Source organism: Panicum virgatum, chromosome 3K (assembly GCF_016808335.1).
Source record: "Panicum virgatum strain AP13 chromosome 3K, P.virgatum_v5, whole genome shotgun sequence".
NCBI lineage: Eukaryota > Viridiplantae > Streptophyta > Magnoliopsida > Poales > Poaceae > Panicum > Panicum virgatum.
The window spans coordinates 48,728,005-48,754,923 of NC_053138.1; the positions used below are offsets into that span (position 1 = coordinate 48,728,005).

Consider the following 26,919-nt stretch of genomic DNA (forward strand, 5'->3'; position numbering starts at 1 on the left):
CAATCGTGCCAGGATTATAAATTAATTAGCCTTGGATTGCACAGTTATTTAACACCCCTCACATGCTTAGCCTTCTTGGACTCCCCGTGAACTCAACTACTGCGCTTAAATAGAATCCAATGGTGAAAACATAGTATACATTGGCGTGTCAGAATCTTTTGACATCCAATGCCTGATCGAGTGGGTTGATCAATTGCCATGTCACTAGAAAAATATAGACAAAGAAATCAATGGTATAACCACAAATTTATATACTCACAATTTATATCAAGAGGAATCAAATTTCGTTTCCGTTACAAGGATTACACATTTCTGTAATATAACCACAAATACGCATGCACAGCATACGCACACACCGGTGAAGAGTGCATTATTGGTGGCAGAGTCTACTCCATGCATTCGTCATGGCAATGAGTGGTCCTTGTCAGCATCATTTCTCTGTTATACTATCAGTCAACATGATAGGTGGTAAATTATTGAAATAATGGAGTACTAGATATGGCATCTTCAACAGTACGCAATCTCTCAAAAACAGTAATAAAAATATTAAATTACAATAATTTTGAATGGAAGAAATGAAATATTCTTTCAGTCCATTAGTTTAATTTCACCAATATGAGAAAATGATTAAGGTGCATATATAACCATAAATTGTTGACAATACCCATGCCTTTGTTTCCCACTAACAGGTCATGTTTTGTTCCTCATAGCTTACTTTTATGCGTAGTAGTAGCACTATGCTTAGTTTTTTTTAAGTTCAACCAGATATTCCATTATAACTGCTATAGTGCTAATGCTATGAGTAAAAAAACTGGAAATCTCTGTTTTTTTACTCTCTGGTTTGAGCGAACTGGCTTAGTGGAGTTTCCAGGAAATATATAGGTGCAGTTGGAATTGTCATTTTTCTTTTGCGAAAAGTTGGTAGTACCACTTGTCTAAGCAAAAGTAAGTATTCCCAAGATGCTGTCCATTCCAAATCGTATTTTTTGTGTTCCGAATTCACGCGCCCACCTAGGGTTTTAGACAAAGAAGAGATACTACTATGATAAAAAGTAGCACTCCTCCCAACTAAGCCTTCTAGGATTCCTCCTAAACAAAAAAGTGTAAATCTTGAAAACATTAGTAGGAAAGTGTCAAGTTTTGTCATATAGCTTAGATGCCATGGGGCAAAGAGTAGAAGTGCTCAATGCTGTAGTCACCATTTTCTCTCCGAGCGAAAATGGCAGCGAAGGTGCAGAGTTAATTCTTTTGCTTGCGTAGACTGGTCCATTGGAGTTTCAAGGTGACATGGTGCTGGAGGTCCCAATTGATCTTAAAAGGAAACATTACCCACAAAATGAAATGTTCTCAGGAGTCAAGATTCTCCATTCAGTCGATGCAGAAATTATAGTTCTTTTTGTCCTCTAGATTCACGCCTACGTGAGATCCTCCAAGGCCGGTTAGCTATGGACATGAGTCGTGGCCGGTTAGATTCACACCCATGGTCTAGTTTGTTAGGGGTTCTAGCTTCTCCACACATTTGCTAGCTAGCGTGCTTCTATGAGCCAACTCACGGCTGAGGAACTCGATGTCCTTGCGGACCCCCTTTGAGGTGCTTGTACTGATTACTATAAGCAGAATGGAGAGCTTGGAGAGGAGCAAGTTCATCACCCCAGTGAAAGCACTCACCGCGCGCTATATGCCAGTCATCTCCACCTCTCCGTTTCCTTCTCCCAGCAAAAGTGGTAGCAAATCTGCTGGTGTGAGCTCTCTGGTAGGAGTGAAATGAAGCAGGGGGGTTTCCGGGTAGTGGCGTTAGGGGAGTTTCTTATCTTGGCCACTATGCATGTGAACATCCTTTCAAAAAAAGAAAACTATGCATGTGAACCCACGCAGAAATTAAAAATTTACAATTGCTTTTTTACCCCTCAATATCTGCGCCAACGAGACCGGAATACAATACTACCACTTGGTAGTATGTAGTATAGAAAAGATCCAACCATCTATTAGAAGGGGTAAGATTGTCATTAGTAATTTAATATAGACTTTTTTAGTTTTTTTTACATTTTAGCCCTCCATACCCGCCATGTGGCCCTCTCCGTTCCAGCCCGCCGCCCCCTCGTCAATCTCGCGATTCGCGCGACTCCCTTCCAGGCCACTGCCAGCTTGGTGTGGAGCGGCATTGACGGCTTTGTGCGGGGGACATGAAGACCCCCATCCTTTGTGGATAAGCTCCTTAGTGAAAAACGGGATCAAGGTGACCGTGGTGACTTGACATAGCCTTGGTGGCGAGTCAAGAAGAGTCCCGAAAGAGACTTGATTACCGAGAAGCAATACTCTTAGTGAGTGCTTCAACAACGTGGAGTAGGAGTGGCTTTGTGCCTAACCAAACTACGGGATAAATCTCGCATCAAGAGTTTGCTTCCTCTCATCCCTATTTAAGTTTTTGCATTTCATATTGCAACTTGTGTGCCTTTACTTTTTTAGTGTAGATCAAGCTAGGATTGGCTATAGATTGCATAACTCTTTTGGGATGAGGGTTTCACACTAGTAGAACCGTAGTTTCACATCTAGATAGCATGTTTTAGTTTAAGTATATGTGCAAACTAGTTGAAGTCATAGGTTAAGATTTTATGTTGTCTAATTCACCCCCTCCCCCTCTTAGGATCGAGCACCCGATCACTTTCAGACGACATTACAGGACAGCATCTTCTCAGCCTTGCAGAGTTTCAAGTTCCAGCTACGGACACTAATCTTCATGAGCCTAATCATTTTACTCAGTTGGAGTATATGGCTTTCAAGAAAAGATCTGGCTAGTAGTCTTGATCTTTTTTGTTTCTTGATAAACTTGTGTAAAGCTCGATTCTTTTATCTTTAAATATATATAATCAGTAGGGGTTTTCAATCCCCTCCTGTTACATAAACAAATATTCAGGCCCTTTACCATCTCTTATATTATGTGATGTTAGAATTAACTTGAGAAAAATCGATACAGAAGTCAGTTGTTAGACTGTTCAATAATGCGCTGCAACATTACAAAGAGAAGAAAACACATGGCTGCAACGTTCATCGCTCCAGTGGAATCTCTCACCACTATGTCAGCCATCTAAACCTCCGTGCTCTGGTCTCTCAGCTAAAGTAGTTGCAAGTGATGTGGTGTTTCCAGCAGTCCTGCTTCTCTGATTTGAGTTAAATGGCATGGCCAAGCTTCCAGGAAATGCCGTAGTAGTGGAGGTTCATTATGCTGTAGACGGACAAAGCGGGAAAAATTAAGTCGACACAAGATGCTTCATTCGCCGGATGCCAAAATCATTATTCCTTTTTATCATATTTACATGTGGCAAATGGAAAAAGAAGCGTTTTTGTCAAATAACAAATGTGTCTTTAGGTTCCTTCCTCTGCATGTCTTTGTCAACACACCCGTAAGCTAAGCACTACCCATAAGATCAGTCATGAAGGTTAGGTGATGGCGTGCGAGCAAAGTAGAAGGTTTGCAACTTTACACCGATGAAAGTGCTAATCCTTAGCAATTTGATGGATGCTCATCAAAAGCAACAACACAAGGACAACATAGATTATATATATTATAGTGCAAAGCAGGGATGTGATATGTGGGGCAAGTGTGCATTTTCTAGCGTATGGCAGGCCGGGATATTCATCTGCCACTACCATGCCGAAAATAAAGCCATGTTTGTGTAACATCAAGGGCCACTAGTACAGAAAAAGCCTTTAGTTCCATTTCCTAGCCCCTTTTAGTGCCGGATGTGGGAACCGGGACTACGAATGGAACTAAACATCCCGATCATTAGTTCTGATTCCCACACCAGGGACTAAAGGGATTGTGCATGGTAAAAAATTTACTCCGCACTCAAGACTCCAAACCTGAGAACTCCCTTAGTCCCGGTTGATAGAACCAACTGAGACTAAATGGTGACCCTTAAGTCTTGTTGAAGTTACCAACCGGGACTAGGACTAAATATCATGGCTCCAACCAGGACTAAATATCCATCCTGGCCCCTAGCCGTTGGACCTGGACTAATCCCAGCATATTAGTCCCTGCCCAATAACGGCCGAGACAAATATTAGAAATAGAAGATATGAGAAAACATAATCTAAAACATAATCTGCTAGCGATCAAATTTAATTTGAACCCAACTCTCTCTCTCTCTTCCTTTTCCTCACTTTTTTCCCTTTCCAGCCTGTGAAGCCCATCACGGCATGATCCCCTCCTCTTTTTCGCTTTTCCGCCCAACCCATCTCCCTCTCACCCTCTTTCTCTTTCTAAACTAGCTTTTCTAATTAAAAGCAAATTAGAGTACTACCTCAGCTTTCATAATTATTGTTAAATCGATTAATGCCAATATAAATGGTTCTTTTAATATAACTTGTTTAGTTCAAATCACAGATCATAAAGCTCTAAGCTAGTTGCTCTCACCTGTCTTTTATTTGCTAGTTAAATAACTAATTGGTATAATTCAATAATTCATATAGAAACTTGATAAATAAAATATGACTAAGTTAATCTTGTCTTTACAAGTATAAATTAATACGAGTTAATTCTAATATTGACTATTTATTTTGAATATTCTTGACACTTTTTTCATAATTAAAATAAATTCAACTTATAGTTTCTTTTCTGTTATAATATAAATCTTCCGATAGGTGTATCATCTTTTCAACCTTAGCTTCGTTTTCAGGGTTTCTTACGCTCTCGCGATAGTAGCTACGAGCCCTATATCCTTTACTATGCTCTTTTAATGCTTTTCTTTTAGTTGGTTCTCTACTCTTCGTTGTGCTTCCTTTATGTGGTTTTTTTATGTTTTTGCCTGATGCTTGTTGCGAGTAGAAAGGAACACAGTTCGAGAGTTAAATGTTAAGAGTTTTAAGTGCAAGTGTTGAAAACTCTGAGTAGCTATTCTCTACAATAAGGACAGGTATCTTCCTTGACCATACTTTCATCCAAATAACTTTCATTATTTTACACTTGCATGCATTAACTTGATAGGTTCCTACTTTATCCATATTCATTATCCATGTCCTTGAAAGGCCGGGTTATGGGTGGTTTATGAAAATGATACTTGATACATAATTTATATTTTTGGAACCACTTAGATGAATTGGTGATAATAATTAATTTAAAACCATGGAGCGAGCACTTCGGGTAACAATGCAACCACAAGAACTATTGGGCTCTGGTCTTAGCCAAGTAATTAGATGTCTCTAATTTGTTAGTGGTGGATTCAACATATAGGAGGTCTATGATGAGGGGGTTCGCTGCCAGTCAAGGTTGTTCTTTTGTTTGGTTTTGTCACACTTTTGGGAGGTTCACTCACGCAGCTGCTAGAACCTTAGCAGGCTACTGACTTATTAGAATGTCTTTGGAAAGCCTTAATAGTGAATCCCTACCACTCACCTCGAAAATATTTAAAAGCCTTGCAAACCCATGCATCAAGGAAGACACAACTCGTAGATAAAAGTGTACAACCTCTGCAGAGTATAAAACTGATATATCAGTCATGCTCACGGTCAAGAGCGGCCTGGAACCTCATATGGCTTATTTAAATTGAATCTGTGATATAGTTCAATTATTTATTATTTCAAGCTTATTTACTGCTAAGTTATCTCTTTATTTCATAAATGTAGGAAATATTCATTTATGACTTAGTAAATAGGTTGTTAATGTTTAACTATTCATTGAAATGCTTGCCGCATTATTCAGCCAACCTTTATCCTTGTTTAAGACTTGTATGTTATTTATTTCTTAATATACTTGTCGAGTACTAACCAGAAGTGTACTCACTCATAAGAGAAAGTTACCGTGAAGTTTTCTTAAGATGTTGCTGAGTTATAGGCATACGCAACTTCGGTCGCTTGCCTATGAAGTGTGGAGCCTTCATTTCCAAGAGAAGTTATATACCTCTGATAGTATTTTAGTTGTTGTAAATCTTTTTTTTTCATGACACTATTGCACGTTATTCCATTATGACTTACTTGCATTTTAGTTGTTGGAATATATTTAGAAGGTGATCATCACAGTTAAGGAAAATGCAAATAATTAATTGTACCTTTACCTTCTAAATATGAATAAGGAAAGTTGTGGGCCGTGATTGGCAAGCCTACAATGATATTTCAAAATAGGGCTCTGCCCTGTCACCGCAGCGTCTATAAATATGAGGGGTTGGCTACTGTTTCAATACTGAGAAAAATCCTGAAGTAATTAGCCATCCTAAACTCCAATCACTGAGGACACTAAATGGTACAGAAACACAGGTTCCTGCTCATTCCAGTGCATCTACACCGTCTGCTCACCGATTAGCATAAGCCCGGGTTCCTGCTCATTCCCGTGCATCTACACCGTCTGCTCACCGATTAGCATAAACACGGGTTGAATACATTAGAAACATGTAGATAAAATTTTCTGTGACTTATTTATATTCACCAGAAAATCTAATTCGGTTTGCATGGCTTGCAGATCACATAAATGATCACAACCCTCCTCTAAATCCTCGATTACAGTATCAACACAATTGGTCCTTGGTGCAGAGGTGGTTCGAAAAGTATTGTCACTATTCTAGCAACATCTGTTTCTGTTGAATTGTCTTTTTTTTCTTCTGAGCACAAAGCCCAAAGCTCATTCAACTGTTTTCAGTGGATCGAAAAAATGCCCTTGTGATAAAAATTGGGGTCATCAAACAAAATGGCAGATTTTCTCAAAGATATTTGGACGTGTTCTGGGAGACTTAGCTTGGATTTAAACCTCGCACCAATTTAAGAAACAGATTTTCACGAGAATTAAATAGTTACATTGCTTATTCTGCTTGCATCAGTGTTACAAAGATGCAGGTTAATTTGAAAATTTAGTCATGTAGATTGAGATGCAAATACAGCTGTTTCCAAATCTAGCCAGTAATTACCGCTGGGTATATGCAATGATAAACTAGTAGTGAAAACGGAAGACGTGAACACGAGATCCAGAGTAGGCAAATCCACTCTATGCGCGCTTCACGAGAACGTAGCCAATCCAGATCAGGACAAGGACACAGAGTGAACATATTACATATGCATGTCATGGTCAGGGTTTTATTTCCCAACCGGTTTCCGGTAACCGCCGGGCTCCGGTTCCGGTTTACCGGACCGGTTTGACCGGTTACCGGTGGAAACCGGTTGAATTCAAATCTAAATTCAAATAAATTCAAATTTTCCCGTGCAACCGGTTCCGACCGGTTTACCGGCCGGTTTGACCGGTTTACCGGCCGGTTTTACCGGTTTACCGGTCGGTTTGGCCGGTTTGAAATTCAAAAGCTCACGTGCAACCGGTTTACCGGCCGGTTTTACCGGTTTACCGACCGGTTTGACCGGTTTACCGGCCGGTTTGACCGGTTTGATCGGTGGGCCTTCATGGGCCGGCCCATTTTTTTTCTTTTTCTTTTTTGATTTAACTTTAAATTCCCACAAACTATACTAAATGAATGAATTTTTGAGAAAATTTGACACCATTAGATTCATCACACCTTGAAGTATTTTTAGAAATTTTTTGGGAATTTTTCATTTTTTGAATTCAAATTTAAAATTTAAATTTTGGCCGGTTGGGTACCGGCCGGAACCGGAACCGGACCGGACCGGTTTGACCGGTAACCGGTCAAACCGGACCGGTTCCCACCGGTTAGGTTAACCCTGACTCATGGTTGGTTAAAAAAAGGTAAAAGAATGCAGCTGAAGGGCTCGAATCAAGTTTTTTTTCTCCTTATTTATTAGTTGCCAGGAACAGTGGCACCACTTCACGCTCGATTGCCAACCCTCGTCGAAGCCTGCAGTCATCTTCCTGTGTTGACCCGATGCCCATTTTGGCCAGATGAATCTGTATGGCTTCACTTCTTGGGTGCCTGAAGATGGCATCTCTGCAGGCAGCCGCCTCTCCTCGTCGCCGCCGGCCGAGGGTCCAGGCCGCCGCCTCTCCTCGTCGCCGCCGGCCGAGGGTCCAGGCCGCCGCCTCTCCTCGCCGCCGCCGACCGCCCCCCCCCCCCCCCTCGTGCATTCCCTTGCAGGCCGCCAACTGTCCTCGTCGCCGCCGGTGGGTCAGGCGGCTGCTGCCGGAGCAGACGGGCGTACGGGAGGGACGACCACTTCCCAGGCGCGTTGGCGTGCTCGGCCGGCGGATCTGCGCGCGGTGGTGCGCTGGGGCCAGGACCTGCGTGGAGGTCGCGAGACGGATCAGGACCCTTGCCTCCGTCACCTTCCCCTTCACTTCAATATGCCGAGGACAAAGAGCCACTGATTCAGGCATTCAGCTGGTAGTAACCGGTAACTGAGCATCTCAAATCAACATATTTATTAGTGTAGGAGATGTTCAACGCACAAGAGAGAGGAAAAAGGTTCTTCTCTTTATCTGTAAATCTTTCCTGTCCCTATGTACAAACGTCTGAAATCATGCTGGTGATTACTTTTTTAGTGGAAGCTAAATGAAATTTAGTACTGCTATTCTGCTCAAATTAATTAAAACAAAACAAGTATAATTTAAACAGCAAAAAACTAGTGTAATCTCTAGCACTTCCAATCTTGACAAGTCATCATGAATATTTAATAGCTGGTGTGTGCTTACATGCTGTTAGGATCATGCATGATCAAGAATAAATCCATAAAGGATTAATTCCACCAGCACTTGTAATTTCTTTTACTGATTAAATCTTGAAATGGTTGTAATCCCTTTTTTTTTATTGCTGCAGGGTCCTGAATGGAGGCGAACAGGTACGTTAGCCTGGAGGAAATTGAGGAATATACTATGTGGCAAATCAGACCTTCAATACAGTGGAAGATTTCTTCGAGTTTTACAACGCTTATGCATTCCACAAAGATTTAGAGTCAGGAAGGACAGGGTCAGATATAAGCCTAGCACCAAGGAGGGGACATGGAGGAGATTTGTGTGCTCATTTGAAGTATACAGATCGGAGAAGCATTTGTTTTTGTTTCTGTTGTCATAAGCCTAGCACCAAGCTCAGACTGCCCCACTGTAATCCATGTTTTTGTTTCTGTTGTCATACAATTAGCTACAGTAACATGTATTGCTGAAATGCTCTGATGCTTAGATTCCTTTTGGCCCCAAATGCTGCTTCGTGATTCATGAAGCCATGGCCTTGGTTGTAAAAGATAGAGGATTCCCTGCAAATCACTATAAAGTCCACTTGGACGCATTTGGTTCATCTAAGCACAGGAGATTGTGGCTTAAATGTTTTGCAGAAAGATTGCAGGTTCACAGATATTGTCATGTTATCTATCGGAAACAGTTCATCTGATGCGCACGTTATACAAAGAGATGTTAATGTACTAATAAATAAATGCATATTCTGATCATTGACATGAGCAGGTCAGTATGTACTACAAAGAAACGGGAGAAGTGAGAGAAGAGGCATTGCAATTGGCAGAATGTGCCGTGATGGTAACTAGTTCCCCTTGAGATTTTGCTCTAACCTATAGATTTGATCTAAGGCCGTGTTTGGTTGAAATACATGAAAATACTGTAGCAACTTTGATTACTAATTTAGAGTATTAAACGAAGTCTAATTACAAAACCACCTCCACAACCCCCCGTGTAAATCGCGAGACGAATCTGATGAGACCTTTGACCGCGCGATTAGAGAATGGTTACTGTAGCATCACTGTATCAAATCATCACTTAATTACCGTCAATAGATTCGTCTCGCGATCTCGAAAAGTTACACTCATCCCTGAAAAGGTTTTGCAAATAGACTTCGTTTAGTACTACATGCATGCGAGATTCTCTTCTCGAAAAACGTGCACGAAAAATTTCAGCGGTAACCAAACACGGCCTAAAATATTTACTGAAGCCTAGTTATAAATAATTCCCTGTAATCCCCCATATAAGAACTTATAAGCCTAGTTATATTCACAGAATTCGGGGTCGGCCTCTCGATCCGTGACCCCGGGACGCCGTCCCGAATCGGGGGTCGGGAACGACAGGGATCGATGACCCGATTCTGGACGGGTCGCCGTTCCATTGCCGCACAGCTTCATCAAGGGACGGACTCCAAATCTCGACTGGGCATCGGTGACGACGCGGCTCTGGATATGGGCGGAGGGGCGACGCTGGGGCGGATGGCTGCGGCAGCGCGGTGCTGGGGAGGCTGCGTGGAGCGGTGCTGGGGAGGCTGCGTGGTGCGGTGCGGGGGCTAGGCGGCGGCGGCGCGGCGCTCCTTTGCGACGGACGGACGGAACCATGTGCTGATGTCGACGGATGGAAGACGAGCAAGTCAAACGTGGGCCTGCGGACTATAGTCGGATGGGGAAACACTATAACGCAAATGGGCCTGCAGCCCAAGATGCTGGAATATATTGATGTTCTTTTTAATCAAATCTATACACGTAAATGCAATCTAAAATCATAGAATGTTTATGTAAATATGTGGCCCGTCCGTTGATTTGTGTACAGGCAGAGAGCAGGGGATTTGTGTATTTTTTTCTTTCCTTTTGATTTTGGAGTATCCTATATTTGTCTTTCAGTTTTCCTTTTATATTCAGATGTGATGAGACAAAAAAAAAAAAGAGGCCTGTAGGCACGCCCAGGTTACCTTTTATCGGGGACGCGACCCTCAACCCCAAGCACCGTCCCAGGGTCATCGACCCATAAACGATGGAGTCACGTACCAAATTTGGGATTCTCGTTCCGAACGTGTATACCCCCAAATTTGGGATTCTCGTTCCGAACGTGTATACCCCCTTCGTACCACAATTCTACAGAGTACCGACCCTCGACTCTCGACCACGTTCCTTGACCCGGTCGACCCGGAAACTTTGTGGGCATTCAAACTAGTTGTTAGTTTCTAGTACTTTAGTACTCATCTCAAAGCACACGTAGACCTTCATAAAGATGCATGACACATGAGAACGTAGTAGTTAGCAACTTCTCATGATGAAAATGCAAGTGACAGCTTCTCATGGTGGAAATGCAGGTGACAGTAACATAAAGCTTCTGATCATTTTGCTTGGAGGAAACAGACGCAATAATGTCATCAACTACATGAGACCATGAATCACTTGTCTTGTTACATAGCTTAGGTTAATATAGGTCATACAAGATGCCCAATACTGACAGCAGCAGATCACTGAATTATAAAGAAACATGTAGCCAAATCATAAATCTAAGACAACAACTTCCGCTTAGATGGCCAAAATGTGTCATGTCAGATACTGAACTCTACAGGAACAGCTCCTTGACCTTGTTCGCAAACTTGCACAGTCCATTGAATGATTCAGCATCTGCAAGAAGAACATGATAAGAATACCAGGTGCAAAATAAAGCTGCTGCGGCAACACATGATACAAAAAGAGGCATACAGCAGATGAGAAGAACAAAGCTAACATAAACAATCTTGAGGGCATAATAAGCTCATCTTTAATGGACATTACTTCAAAATTGTAAAAAATTTAAAAATAAATGCGACATGGGGGAGACTCCCCCCCGGGGAATTTGTTCCAAAAATATGCCGTGATTTGAACCCAGGTCAGTCAGAAGGTTCTATGGCTCCCAGACTCCAAGACTCTAGGCAGTCCACCATGAGAAGCTTGGCGCTTTGCCATTCTAAAGAAATGTTGAAATAATTAGCATTTTGCCTCTAATAACATCATCAGGAGATTTGCTTATCAACTAGAAGAGCTATATGTGATATGTCCCACTGGATATCCTGAAATCTATTCTAAGATGATGGTCAATTGTAGTCCTGCAATGACACCAATTGGGGAATAGGAGTATAGGACCGTACTGTCAAAACATAGCTCAGGCACATGAAGGAAAAATAAGATGTTACATCATTCAAGTCAATTTGGGTTTTAAGTCCGAAAATATAAGAAGAAAAAGACTGGCTGTTTCAAACAAATAACTGAGAAACTCTGGTAATTTAGCTTCACAATTGCTAATTTTACTTATCAATGCGTACATGATGAGTTCCAAATGAGAAATCTGTGAATATTCATTCATGTAACCCAAAAATAACAAAACCAACTAAAACAGAAAGCTCAGAAACAGGGAAATAACAACTTTTAATTTTTCTTGTTCACAGGCTGATTGTGGTGGAGCAAGAAAAAGGGGTATACTACAGTCTGCCTTGTCCATCAAATCATGTAAAGACAAGAAACTTGAAGGTAGGAAACCATGGCTGAAAATTAGAACATACTAACTTGAACGTATTAATCAGATAGCCAAACATGAACACAAAAGGTGTCCAAATCTCACCAGAGTTGTTGCCGAAATCTGTGCAAACTTCAGCACATATAGACTGCAAAACCAACAAGAGCAATATCAGACAAGTATACTCTGGCAGATCTGGGTCTCGCCCTCACCCTCACCCTCACCCGGCGGCGAGAGGCGGTGGCGCGGGGGGCCGACTTCACGGATCCGCGAGCCGAGCGCGCCGCCATTCCAGCCGGAGGCCACAGGTCGCGGGGGCCGCCGCTGCCGCCAAGGACTGGGCGGCCGAGCGGGGGACCGTCCACAGGCCGATTCCCCTTGCATCGGGTGCGAGATGCGCCGCCACGGATCCCTTCTCGGCGGCGAACGTCGGCCCTGGGGGCAAGCCGCTGCCTGCCCTCCTCGCAGGGGGGAGGCCTCCATGGCGGGGAGCGAAGACTCGCCGGCGAACCCTACATGCCGAGCTCGAGATAGGGGAACGAACGGGACAGAGAAGAAATGAACGAGAGATTGAGAAATATAGAAAGAAAGAAAATTAATATAAATGAATGGGTATTTGTAATTGTCTTTCCCATATTATCCTTATACTTACTGTACCACTAAAATATAATTTCAGTGGTATAGGTAAATCTCAACCAACTGTCGAATGTTTACATACGAGTCCTTAGATAGTAGCGTATGATCGTATTGTGCACCGTAAAAAACCTCTTGTGATTTTGGTGATTGAGTGACAACATAGACTAACCAAATTTATCAAGTGAATGATCTTAGGTCCCATGGGTGAGGTACAAGCCCTAGGAAAGCCACAAACAAAGAAAGAACTCAAAAAGGTTTCGAATTGGACGAGTTCAGCATGAAGATGTACCAACGGCTTGAAAAATGAACGTGTTGGTGCAATGCAGAATTGCAACGATGATCAAGTGAAGAAAACCATTCAGCATCGGATGAATCGATGTTGTATCAGATGATTCGGTACTATTGCTAAGAGACGTCGGTGCAAACGTGGTTTGATTATGCAGAGAGCGCATGTCAAGTAACAAAAGAGTTTAGGAGAAATCTCTTCAGCGCCGGATGATACGACGAGCATCGGATGAAGTGTCGGTGCAATGACGCAAGTAGAAGTTGGCATGGCAGAAAGGGGACCAACAGCTATGTGGCAAAAAGGGTGGTACCGGATGATTCGATAACCCCAACACAGAGTGTCGGTTCATCCAATACTATTGTTCTTTTTCTAGCCGTTGGAGCAATGGTTCTTTGGAGTTGTTGGGCTATTTATACCGCCTTCGCTCGCCCACTTGAGGTTGCCGGAGTCTAGAGGAAGCTCATACGCATTCAAAAAAACATCCTAGCCACCGTAGTGCTTAATGATCACTTTCATAGGCTTTAGCACAAGCTTTGAGATTGTTAGTGCTAAATTAGGCAAGGAGAGAGGGAGAGAGGAAGGTGTAGCTGCTTTGTGTTTGGTTCTAAAGTGAACCACCGCTGTAATCTAGCAGCGACGTCAGCCGGCCGCTCGACATCCAGGTCACAGATCCAGGTCACCACTTCAGCAGCAGGATATAGGGCTCCATGCCAACGAGCTGCACTGTGATCGGACCCGCTGATGTGGTTTTGTAGAAGTGGTGAGAGAGCACGGCTCAACCTGCTAATGATCTGGGATCCGGACCATAACCAAATCAAACCCACGTGGCCTCTTGCCAAAACCCACTCCAGCCTGCTCTACTTTTTCTTCCACCAGAACCGAACCCCACTAAACCACACACATTATTAAATCCAAACCAGACCAATCCAGAATCTCAAACCATGGTTTGAAACCGGTCCGGTAGCTTGGTTTGAGACCACGGCGCTGCTGGCCCTGCTGCCTGCGTGCTCTGCTTCTCCAGTCCGGTAGCTTTCTATGCAGCCTACTGTGTACACTGCAGGTTGCCTCGTTGGCTGCTGGAGTGCTGGCTGCCTGCTCTGCTGTTCACCGGTAGGCAACACAAGTATACATATTTCCAACAAACACCCGTAGGCAACACTAGTATGACAAGTATGAATACATGTAGGCAACATAGAAATACCACCCATACCCATGGTCGAAACTACAATGAGGCTTTTTCATAGTTGTACTACAGATTATGCAAACATGCCATCAAGTCCAGTATACACTTAGTTTCTAAGCTTGATCAGAAAAAAGGATCCCACATGATAATTCACAATCTAGTAATTTCTACAGAACTGCCATACATTTACAACCATACGGGCTGCCACAGGATGGTCACAATGCAATGATATTTGCTTCCAAGTCCAGGCTTGCGCTAGCATAACAAAAGAAAAAATAATATGACATTTGCTTCCGGCTTCAGGCTTGTGGTAGTTGTGACCAACCTGGTAAAACAAGAAGCAAACCCATTACTTTCACTGTGATATTTGCAGACCTATTTAACAACCAAAAGCAAGAGGAAAATATTGGCAAGTACCGAAAGAACAAGCTTGGCCACATAATCAAGAAACAGAATAGTTGAATCAAAGGAAGTATAAATATAATGATTTCTTTGGATCCAAACTGCAATTACTAAAGAAAAATATATATCTTGCGTGGCTCATATGTCACATTGTTCAGATGTCATCGCCAAAAACAGTTGTTATTTAGACTATTGTGTCGTGTCTTACTAGGAAGTGAGTCTTAGAGTGAGCCAGGGAGAGAATCTTCATGTAGCATGCTTAGAAAATGTGGCACATTCTGCCCTACACCAACCCCAACAGCTTCACTTAAGATCCCTACATCCAAAAAAGACAGAAACTTGCCTTAAGAACAACAACTTCTCATCTATGCAGATTTCAAATAAAAATTTGGTGACAATTGAAGGTAAAAGAAACAGTGGGTATCTTCATCGTCCTTATCCTTATCTTTATCTTGGACTATAGTGAGCCAATCTTTTGTACTAACTAAAGCCTCCAACATCTGTAGCGTTAGCGAGCCTCTTGTGTCCCCTAGAATCCTATTGCCACGACTAAAAGCCGATTCATATGATACGATGCTAAGTGGGATAGCAAGAAAGTCCCTAGCCATCTTTGATAAGACAGGAAACTGATCAGCACGAGCCTTCCACCAACCCAACACATCAAATCTTTTACTATTCTCGGCAGGATCCTCTTCCAAATATGTGTCAATCTCAGATTTTGGCCTACGAACAACTCGACGACGAGATTTGAAATCAGCAAATTCTTCTTCTAGTACCCTTTTCCCAAGCACAGGTGAACCAACAGTACATGTACTTCCACTTGAACTTGACACAAATGCTAAGCCATCACTCCTTGCAAGTCATTCATACTCATTGAAGTACTTCTTCAGCCAATCTTGTGCTGATTTCGTACATTTATCAGCTTGATCGAAACTGCTGCATACTTTCTCATAAAAGAATTCCACATAATCAAACTTTCTTCTTGGATCTAAGATAGTGGCAATGACAATTACAATGTTAAAATTGTACTCTTTCCTTCTCCGGAGGCTAGACTCATTAGGCACTGGTTTAAGCTCCCAATATTTCGCAAATTTAACCTTCATTGCAGCAGCCAAATCTACCAAAACTTCACTATTTTGCCAAGCCGGATCATTCAAAGCATATCGAATAGAAAGCATTAATGGTAAGAATTTGTGCGAAGTTGGTTTTCGGTCAGCCGATACAAGATTTGTGGCTTCTTCAAAAGCATTGAGAAATACACATATCGCTTCGGCTTTTGACCATTCTTCTTCATTTGGTGCAACTTCAAGATATTGTTCAGCATAAGTACTAAGTACAGACTTGTAATCTAATGCTTCTCGTACCATTTTAAATGTAGAATTCCATCTGTTTGGTATATCCAGATAAATGCCACGTTTTGCTTTAAGGCCCTTATTAGTTGCAATTGAGTTGAAATTTTGAATTCGTGACGGTGAAGATTCTATGCTCTTCAACAACTCACGAATCTTGTCTATTGCAGCATGAATAAGTTCCATTCCATCTTGAACTAGAATATTCAAAATATGTGCAGAACATCTAACATGCAGATGTGCTCCCTCACATAACAACTCATGCTTGTGATGCTATACTATTAGTTCACATGCCTTGGTATTGTTTCCTGCATTATCTAAGGTTAAAGTAAGCATTTTCTCCCTTAAACCCCACTCAGTTAGGCTGCTTACAATAGCCTCTTCTAAAGCATAGCCGGTACGAGGATACTTGACTTCCTTCAAACTAATGATTTTCTTCTTAAGCTTGAAATCAGCATCCACAAAATGTGTAGTTATGACCATATATCCTAAGTTCTGAAGGGAAGTCCACATATCAGATGTGAAGCACACACGAGAGTCTAAGACCGAAAACTCACTGTGAAGATCTTGCTTCATCTTCTCATACATCTTGAGGCAATCATTACGAACGGTTTGGCACCCTACACATTTCATTGTTGGTTGTAGAGTTTCCATCCATGGCTCAAAGTAAGGGTCTTCAAATTTATTGAATTCGATTTCAGCATGTATGACAAACTGAACCATGCGCTCACGACTTAAGACGGGGTCAAACACAAAGGTATCTGAAGATTTTTTCTTTATGGTGGCTAAAAAACTGTTTCTATCATCATCTCCAATAGCCGGGCAAGTTGTAGCAATATGACTTCTAAGACTACTATTGCCCGATTGAGCCCCAAGTCTCAGCCCACAATACTTGCAAACTGCCTTCCAAACGTCATCTACCATCACCAAATCCTGCTCAAAGTATTGCCATACCTTTGATCTCCTAACACGTGGTTGAGATGAATCATGCTCGTCATCGGTTCTAGAGCTATCAGTTGTGTGGGGTGTGCTTGTAGACAATTTTGAGGTAGTAACAATGAATCTGCACAAGCAAGCAATGGGTGGATCAGTTAAAATTGTGTATGAAGAATATTGTTGTTACAGTACATATAAAGCAAAAAAAAGTATGTATGAAGAAGATTTCCATTTTTGGGGAACAAAATAATTACAGTATGCAGTACAAATAATTGCTGCCAGCAGAAGTTTATTAAGATCAAAGAAAAATACCGACTAAGATTTCTCTATGGATAAAGACTGTTGCTGGAAAGGGCATCCTTATAATTATGTCTACACTCAGTGTCGCGTAGATGCGCAATCTAATGGATAAACCAAAATAATGGTAGTTCCAGTCAAAACATCAAAAGTGAACATATGTCATCCAGAAATCTTAGTTTTGAATGGGCAACAACACAACTGATGCTCCAACTATATTCCAGAATAAAAGCTGTATAATGGCTCAAATGTGGAAAAGGGATGGGGAACCTAAAAAATGCTCAAGACAAGGCACACAGAAACAGTAGCTAGTAGGTAACGCATAAGCCAAGATTAATATTAAGCACTTGATAGAAACGTCCAGCGCACAACATGTGGTTGAGCATAGGAACCAGCCAAAACAATCAACTAACCATACGGTAACCCTAACAAGAGCACTGGAACGACCTCGTAGAAATTTGTTTAGCGATCCGAACACATTTGCCAAGTGCCGGTCCCCTTTGTCTTTTTGAGTGCATCTACCTTGATTGGTGGCCTTGGCAAGAACGAGAAGGCACAGTAAAACAGGTAATGGAGAATAATTAATTCAACCCGATCTGAAGCAGAAATTTAGAATTTTTTTGTTAAACTAAAATTGCTTAGCTGCGGCCAACCTCAGTCTTTGTCAGCAAGTTGTACTGATAAGCTGCTTACAGGCTCAAGCAATTAAGCAATAAGCAGTAATAGCAAGCCGGACCAAAGTCTTGGCAAAGCAGAGTAAACAATCATGTAAGTTTCTGTTTAACAAGCACAAAGGCATGTCTTTCACAAACTTAGGCTAGGCAGTTAGCCGAGACGGAAATTCTGCCCTTCAGAAGAAATGTTTGAATGCTAACAAGTAAAGGTGAATTCTACAACGCTGAGGTAATTTTGACAGTCCCTGTTGCAACAGAAGACAACTAGGAATAATGCTTGCAAGCCACACTGCAAGCTTTAAATGACTGTAATCTTTTTCTTCGAACAAACCTAAATGACTGTAATTTAGTCTTTGAAAAACATAACACTACTGTATTCAGACGGATGTACTAATGGTAACCTAATCCGACCCAAAACGATTGAAGTTAGCCACTGCCTGTTCACTGTTCAGAATGCATAGGGAAAGGAAAGCAGAGCAGTGATTCAACATTGCAAACACTGATTTGAAGCACAGATCGAGCAAGACTGCAAGAGCATGAGTCAGTCACTTGTCCGGCGGCGAGTTCCTCACTCTGTAGATGAGCGCCGACAGCACCTCGGCCTAATCTTGACCCAGCAGAGAACCGGCGACCGCGAGGCGTGACGGCGGTGGCGGGGACCGGTGATGCGTGGCGACGGCGGCTCCGCGTCCACGAGCGTGGTGGCGGCCAGCGGGTGCTGGGAGGCGTGGCGGCGGCGGCGGCGGCCGATGAATGCGTGGCTGCGGCGGGCCGGCGAGGCGTGGCGGCAGAGGCCGGCAAGGCTTGCCGACGGCAACGGTGGCTGGTGGAGGCGTGGCGCCGGCGAGGACCTGCGACCGCCTGGCGCCGAGGCGGCCGACGGGCCGAGGGTGGCGGATGGGTGCCGGGGTCCGGGGCAGGATAGGGTTTACCATGGATGTGTATCCGTTTCCAATTTATGGGCTCGATCCATTTAGAACCAAATCATTGAGGCCCAATCCAAATCAGGCCGAACTATTCATTTCAGCATCCAACTCAAACCAAACCAATTAATATGATGAACCCATTTACAACCAACCAAAACAAGCCCAGAGCAAATCCAATCCACTAAAACCACTTTGGCCCAAACCATTTGCAGGTGCGCGGCCGTGACCTACACCCAATAAATGTGCTGCCCCTGAATTTCGTTTCTGCTCTACCATCGAACGGATCCCTATTTGTAAGGAATTCAGTTGATGAGCTGGGCTATTTATACCGCCTTCACTCGCCCACTTGAGGTTGCCGGAATATAGAGGAAGCTCATACACATTCAAAAAGACATCCTAGCCACCGTAGTGCTTAATGATCATTTTCATAGGCTTTAGCACAAACTTTGAGATTGTTAGTGCTAAATTAGGCAAGGAGAGAGGGAGAGAGAGGAAGGTGTAGCTGCTTTGTGTTTGGTTCTAAAGTGAATCACCGCTGTAATCTAGCAGCGACGTCAGCCGGCCGCTCGACATCCAGGTCACAGATCCAGGTCACCACTTCAGCAGCAGGATATAGGGCTCCATGCCAACGAGCTGCACTGTGATCGGACCCGCTGATGTGGTTTTGTAGAAGTGGTGAGAGAGCGCGGCCGTGACCTACACCCAAGAAATGTGCTGCCCCTGAATTTCGTTTCTGCTCTACCATCGAACGGATCCCTATTTCTAAGGAATTCAGTTGATGAGCTGGGCTGGGAGGTAGGTGGGGCCCTGGCTGGATCCAAGGCTTGAGTTAATAAATATTAGTACGACTTAATAATTATGTTTGCTTCAAGATTCGTGCACAATTCAAAAGAGGTTCACCGGATCAATTCTCATTGATCAATATAGGAACTTGGAGTAAGCAACTGGGAAAATATATTTTGGGACCCGGCTCTCTGACATTTATTCATCATATAGTATAGTCTACGAAATGCACATACCACCTAATCTTATGAAAAGTGGTGGAGAAACACATGCCAATAGTCAACAGGTGCGATCTCAAGTTCTCAGCTCTCGTTAGAAAACCAGGTGATGAGGAGTAAGGCAGATTGCAGTCCTATTATGCCACCAAAAAGAGTTCAAAAGATATAGTTCATTCTGATACCCTAGAACAAAGCAAAGCCACCATAATTCTACAAGCAAACAAGATGTCTTGAAACAATAATTGATAAGTACTGCATAATGGGAAGTGGATATAGGATAAGGGAAAGGTAGAAGCAGCGTATTACGCAAGAGCTACTGCCACCCAGCAATACGGAGCCAGGCTAGAGTTCAAGCCACATGGCCAGTGATATTGCTAAGAACTAATGAAAAATCAGGACAGAAACAGTCTCAATCGGTTTGAACTTAGGCTTCTGCAGCGTCTCCATCATCTGCTTCACCTGTACTCTCCATTAACATGATCAGGAGTATTTTTCTAATATTTTAAGTTTGTAAAACATCAGTGAGGTTGGTGATGATGATTCGTGATGCAGATGAATGCTCATATTATTCAGCTGACAGGATGCTCCATGGATGAACCCACTATGAGAACTGAAAGCATGAACATGAGTTCAAAAGTAAGCAAATTCTGATCAAGCCAAGGGACAAACAAACATGAGCATTTTTGCCTAATTGGCTGCCTATTGCATATATTAAATGTGGTCTTCTATTTACCCTACTTCCATTTTTGTGGTACTTTATTCAGTATAGATGAATCTACATGGCTAGACCTTTAGATTTTAAGCCATAATATCACGAGAAATATTTTCTTAGTAAAGTAATTTAATGTTTTTCTATGAAAAGGGACTAAGATGCACATCTGACACGGGTCACTGCCCAAAATGTTGTCACAATTGGAACATGTGAAGTATTTACAAAGCAAGAGTAATCCATTACAAGTAGAACTGATGGAGATTTAAAATAGCTAGGGCTATCTAGCACAAGTAGAAGTTTGGAATGTAAGTCATTACTCATTAGCATTCAAACATGTTTAATTGCCTACTGAATTTTCTATAGAACTTTCGTCATGAGCCACTCTTGTGCCCTGCCTGACTTTTGTGGGAAGACCAAGTTGTTTGGTTGGTGACCATGTTGTAGCAAGTATCTTGTTTGGTGGCAAATTATGTGGTTATTACTTGGTTCTACAATTAGATGCTCGGAAATTTTGTAACTGCCTCATTCATGCCTGAGTGATAATATCGTTGCAGATCTACGTATTTCAGTAGTTTTCTTCACAAAATACGAAATGAGAAGGTCCACTATTAAGAAAATGGTGGCACAAAGAGGGGTACGATAGTGATCTATGGGAAAACAGAATCGTGCCTTATGCAAGCATGATTTGTTCCATGGCTGAACCACTGTGGAAAGTTAGTTGGAATCAAGCATAGCCATTGGCATGACGATCAAGCATCTTAATTAGCCACCTCGTGATGGAATTATCTGTAGTCCCAAGTTTCTCGAAATTAAAAAGGCAAGGGAAAAAACTCAACGAATAGAAAAGGTGAATAGAATTGTACCGGACAAGGGATGAAGCATTAACTATACCCGGATAGCTTAATCATCATCCTCAGAAAAGCTTAGACCATCATCATCACCGTCTTCATATTCTACGTCGACATTCATGGATTGATATCTCGGATGCCTTTGGATGGATTCCCTGCATAAAGACCCAAGCTTGGACCCTTCACCATGTTTGGCCTTTACTACCACGGAGACCTCTTCAAGGCTTGCGAGGTGCTCGACTCCAGCAACGGGACTGACCTCATGCTCTGAACCGGGTCCACGAGAATCATAGGTTATGTCAAGTTTCTTTAGCCGTGGCATTGCGCCTGGCTCAAACATCAGGCAGGACAACCTATAGCTAAATATAAATTGCTTGAGGACTGGGAATGCGTTGGAGCGGATGATGATGCTTTTCTCGGGGACCATTTCGGCTACCAGGGAGAGGTAAGCGAGGCAGGGCATCTGTGCCAGAACTTGGACGTCCTCGCTCGGGAGCTGCGCAACTTGAAGCCGGTCTAAATATGCCAACCTATTAGCTTGTGCCATCCACGTTGGAATCTGGGAGGTTTTTATGATGGTGAAACCAATCCACTGCAGATGGTGCGGACATGTGAAGCAATTATTCCAAAACTGCTCTGGGGCAGAAAAGCCAGCATGTAGCTGGCGGAGGTTACTGTTACCAAGCCTGCGAAGGGAAGCTGCCAGGGTGTCGTACTTTAGAGTTTTGGTTTCAGAATCTTCTTCTTTGGTACCCCCTGAGGCCTTGAGGTCAAGCTCCCTTAGATTGGTCAGCTCACCGAGTTCTTTGATGGTCTCGACAGAGTTCATGCTTATATCAAACCACTCCAGAGTTTGTAGGTTGCTCAGTTTGCTGACTCCATTGCGCAGCTCCAAACAAATTGGATTATATGGGAGGGTGAGATGCCTCAGTGATGACAAAGAAGTAACATCCAGTGTGGGATTACTAAAATCTAACAAGTTTATTGCCAAACGTAGGGTCATCAAATGCTGAAGTTTTCCAAATTTCTTTGGCAGTTTCAAGCGAAAGCCACTAACCTCCAGGTATCTCAACAGAAAAAGGTGACTTGTGCTGTTGGATAAATCAAGGCACTCAGAGTCTTTCCTTCCATAGGAATCGGACTCCAAGCGCAGCACTCGCAATAGTTCAAACTTGGAAATAACAGGTACATACTTAGCTGCAGGGTACAACATATAGGACCGAAGTTGTGATAGATTCATCCTTTCCACTGCTAGGGCCATATTTCTGGTATGGAACTGATGGCTAATCCGACGAACTTGTGATGTTCCTTTCATATTATGCAGACAACCATTGGTAGTGATAAAGTTTTCTTCAGTACACTTCAACAGAATAAGATCAAGCATTAGATCGTGAACTCGACATGACCTCACCTCACCTAAAATCTCACCTATATGATCAACAACAGGTTGGATCATACATCTGTTGATCAATTCATTAAAATAGCCCTCAGCAACCTCCTCTAGATCCAAACCATGCTTTTCAGGAACAAATCCTTCTGCAATCCATAGCCTAACCAAATCATTCTTCCAAATTTCATAGTCTTCAGGATATGCACCAAGATAAAGCAAACATGTTTTGAGATGATGTGGCAAGTCATTGTAGCTAAGGCTTAGCACATGTCTCATCCATTCCATTTTAGAGCTAGTTTCAAGCTCATAACCCAGAGAATCCCGAATTTTCTCCCATTTCTCAACATGCATGCCTTGGCTTTCCAAAAGGCTAGCAATGCTGGTAATAGCCAATGGCACACCACGGCACTTCTTTATCATATCTTTAGAGATCTCTCTATATTGCTTGGGACAGCCATCCTCTGTGTCGAATAGCCGTTTAAAAAATAAGCTTCTAGAGTCAAGGCTGTTAAGCGGTTGTATTTCATACACGTATCCTTGGCATCCTGAGCAACATGCTGTAGCTACTTCTTGAATGCGTGTAGTAGTGATAACTCTACTACTTTTATTGTTTTGCATGAATGCACACCTAATGATGTTCCATGCCGGGCTGCTCCATATGTCATCAATTACAACTAGGTACCTGAAAATAAAGTAATGTTGAAGTTAATTTTTCTGTTATATCACAACTTCCATTGTGAAATACTTGGAACTGTAATAAAAACATTGCCCCATTTAAATGACCTGGCCTGGCCAGCTATGCCACGACCAATACAGTGTTCATGATTCTAAAACGAATAGCAATGTTTACTTTTTCACTATTGTGTATTCTGAAACAGAGCAGCAGCAGCAGCAGCATAGCGCGGTCGTCCGGATGGAGCACAGCTCGTTGGACTCACAGGGGCTTTCCCTTGCCTAAGGCCAGTTCCCTCCTCGTGCTGGAGAAGACTGTACCCAACCATGGAAGGCGGAGTTGCATCTACACCTGGGCTAAACTGATGGTCGTGTTGACCGTTGAGGAGGGGGAAGCTCGTCATCCTCTGTTGTCCCTTCGTTCAAGCTGTCAACTACTCTCTCAATTTCATATTATAATTTTTTACTATGGCTTAAATCATTCTTGAAGAATTTATATAAATAATGCAAGCCATAATAAAATAAGTGATATTTTGAATAAATTTGGGGTTAAACTTGAGATTAGAAAAGTCGAACCAATTATAATTTAGAACGGAGGGAGGACTTTTGTCTCCACCTATAGCCCAGCTTGGTCACCCAGCTTTGGCTGCCCCTATCCAAAATTTGGAATTGGGAATGGGAATTCCAGCTAGTGAAGGAGCAGGGACAAAAAAGGTTAATGACTTAACAAATAGTGGTGTTTATTTTTCACTGTTGTTTTTTTAATCTGAAAAAACACCATAGAGCAGTCCGTATGGGGCAGCTCCCTGCTCCCTGGAGTTGCGCAGGCTTTCTCCATGCTAACGACGAATAGACGGCCCCATTATTCTACCCAACCAGGGACGACATAAAGATGCCAACGCCTAATATAAAAATTATTAATTAATATAAATGATGAAAAAACTCAACTGGAAAAAGATCTACATCATCAAGTAAATTGCAGTAAACGTTCCATAACAATCAGATGGGGTAGCTATCTACTGTCATTCGGCATCAGAAAATCCAACAAATCTTGTATTCTTAGACTAGGATGAATTGCAGATACAATGACAACAGACAAAAATAAGTTAGTCTCATATCCTCAAATAAATGTACTATGACATTTTTTTTGAACGGGCATACCTCTTATCTGCAAGGTGTTCAGTGAGGGCCGTGATAAGCTTGCTGACGTCATCTGCCATATCCATGCTATGATATCCAACTTCAGAAAGCATGTCTTTCAGAATCTTTGGCATATCAGGACTTCTTGAAACTGACACGAACGCTGTGCACTGAAACTCACTCTTGATTTTGTTGTACACTTGGTTTGCAAGAGTTGTCTTGCCGAGACCCCCAAAACCCACGATGGACACCACTTTAAGCTGTTCAGAAGTATCACCTTCCTCCATCAGCCACTGGGTGATTTCATCTCTTGGACCATCAATACCCACGAGCCTTTTTGCATCTTCGAACATTGCTTGCACCCGTGGATCGACTGGAGGAACTGTAGAGGTGGCAGGGGCTTCATCAATCTTGTATCTATCTCGGCTCTGGCTCTGCTCCACAACACGAGATTTGAGTTCTTGAATCTTGTTGGCAATTTGGTAGCGCACTCGCAGCTTCCTGATCTTGCGTGCGGTCTTGCGGAATAAGCCATCCTTGTCATGTCCCTGGCCAAGGTGATGCATGAAGACATCAATGCAATCTTCAATATCGTAGGCCATCTCACGAACCTTGTCCCTCCACACCCTTGTTTGAACATCCATCTTCTCCATATCCGCTAGCTTCTCCAGCGCTGCATTCATGTCGACGAGCTCACAGCTGAGGAACTCGATATCCTTGCGGACCCCCTTGAGTTGCTTGTACTGATCACTAAGCAGGATGGAGAGCTTGGAGAGGAGCGAGTTCATCACTCCAGTGGAGGCGCTCACCGCTATGGCAGCCATCTCGACCTCTCTCTCAGCAGAAGTGGTAGCATCTGCTGGTGTGAGCTCTCTGGTTGGAATGAAAATGGAGCAGGGGAGTTTCCGGGTAATGGTGTTGGGGAAGGTCTTATCATCGTGGCCACTCTACAGAAATTACAATTTCTTTTGTCCTCAAGATCCACACCCATGTGAGACCAGAACACGGAGTCTGATGGCCTAACGACAGAATATTGTTTTCTTCACGTTGGTGCCTGGATTATTAATTAACCTCTGCTCTGATACCCCTGTTAGTTAACATACACCCCTCACATGCTTAGCCTTCTAGGACGCCCCGTGAAATATATACTAGTACACATTGGCGTGTCAGAATCTTGGCATCCAATGCGTGATCGAGTGGGTTGGTCAAGTGCAATGTCATCTGACGCTAAAAATTAAGTTCGGAAGAGTAAGAAAATTAGTGGTTAGACCGTTCAGTGCACTCCAACGCTCCGAGAGAATAAAAATATGTATTCACAATTTATCTCAAAGTGAATCAAAATTTGTTTCCGTTACAAGGATTATTCATATAGAGCGAAATTTTACAAAAATCGAAAAAAAATAGGAGCCGTCCATCTAGTAAAATTCTACGGTGGTGAAGGTAGAAAATACCCAAAAATACTTAGGGTGAAGTACCTTATACTTCCAAAATATGGGACTAAGTACTGATTTAATTTATTTTTTATAGATCAATGGTCAGAAAAAATTTAAAGAAATAAGTAGCTACTACCTTTCGTACTTTACAATCACACCACCGTACTCACACACCCGTGAGAGTGCAGGTCACATGCCACGTGCAATAATACACTTGCATTTGCACTATTGCACTGTTCTCTATGAGAGTCATCATGATAGGTGGTAATTTTTGAAATAATGGAGTACCAGAGCCGGCATCTTCAGCCGTACTTGTGTGTAATTTCAATAATAACTTAACAAAAAGATTAAATTAAAACAATTCTGAACCGAAGAAACAAAACATTTATTCTGCCCATCAATATATTCACCAACACGAGAAAACGATTGATATGCATACATAACCCTAGATTGTTTTTTTATAGGGTTTTGCTACGGTACACCGAAGTAAATGTGGACCTTCCATTTAGATAGATCTAGATGATTACTATCAGATATTAAAAATTTATATTTTATTTATTCTCGAAAAATAAAAAATAGATCTATGCAACGTGACATAGTCATGATTAGCTGGGCAACATAAAGTTCATATAAATTAAAGAGTAAAATGTACCAGAGGTACATCAATTTGTAAGGGGGTGTCATTTAGGTCCACGAACTCTAAATGTGTATTTTTAGGTCCATCAACTTGTAAATTGTGTCAATTATGTCCATAAACTTTGAAAATATAGGCCCATAAACTCTGAAAGTGTATTTTTAGGTCCATAAATTTACAATTTGTGCCATTAAGATCCATAAACTCAAAAAGTACATTTTTAGATCATAAAATTCATCCATGAGCAGTCGTGTTGCCACAGACGCACTCACAAAGGTCACA

The 26,919-nt window shown here is 42.4% G+C and overlaps 1 protein-coding gene and 2 long non-coding RNA genes across 15 annotated transcripts; 1 reads left to right on the forward strand and 2 right to left on the reverse strand.

Moving 5' to 3' along the window:
* The first annotated feature begins 7,670 nt into the window (after window positions 1-7,670).
* LOC120699426 lies at window positions 7,671-9,203 on the forward strand. Of its 2 annotated transcripts, none has more exons than XR_005685400.1 (2): window positions 7,671-8,280; window positions 8,703-9,203. It is a non-coding gene; the product is annotated as an uncharacterized LOC120699426 (long non-coding RNA). The 2 variants fall into 2 exon arrangements; XR_005685401.1 differs by having other exon boundaries at window positions 7,676-8,270.
* Window positions 9,204-10,944: 1,741 nt separating this feature from the next.
* LOC120699428 lies at window positions 10,945-12,692 on the reverse strand. Its single transcript, XR_005685402.1, has 2 exons — window positions 12,224-12,692; window positions 10,945-11,250 (listed from the first exon to the last, which is right to left on the reverse strand). It is a non-coding gene; the product is annotated as an uncharacterized LOC120699428 (long non-coding RNA).
* A 1,567-nt stretch (window positions 12,693-14,259) lies between these two features.
* LOC120699429 (disease resistance protein RGA5-like) lies at window positions 14,260-25,470 on the reverse strand. 12 transcript variants are annotated; one of them, XR_005685407.1, is made up of 5 exons: window positions 24,592-25,470; window positions 21,412-23,440; window positions 16,929-17,037; window positions 14,834-14,941; window positions 14,260-14,548 (listed from the first exon to the last, which is right to left on the reverse strand). XR_005685407.1 is itself a non-coding variant. In XM_039983418.1 (4 exons), exons 1-3 carry the CDS (start codon window positions 25,392-25,394, stop codon window positions 21,885-21,887), a joined length of 2,319 nt encoding a protein of 772 aa, XP_039839352.1. In that variant the 5' UTR covers window positions 25,395-25,470; the 3' UTR covers window positions 21,737-21,807; window positions 21,841-21,884. The 12 variants fall into 12 exon arrangements, 6 of the variants coding, with proteins under 6 accessions (XP_039839351.1, XP_039839350.1, XP_039839348.1 ...); XR_005685404.1 differs by having other exon boundaries at window positions 21,384-23,440; window positions 24,592-25,469; XR_005685406.1 differs by having other exon boundaries at window positions 14,834-17,037.
* Between the last annotated feature and the right edge of the window lie 1,449 nt (window positions 25,471-26,919).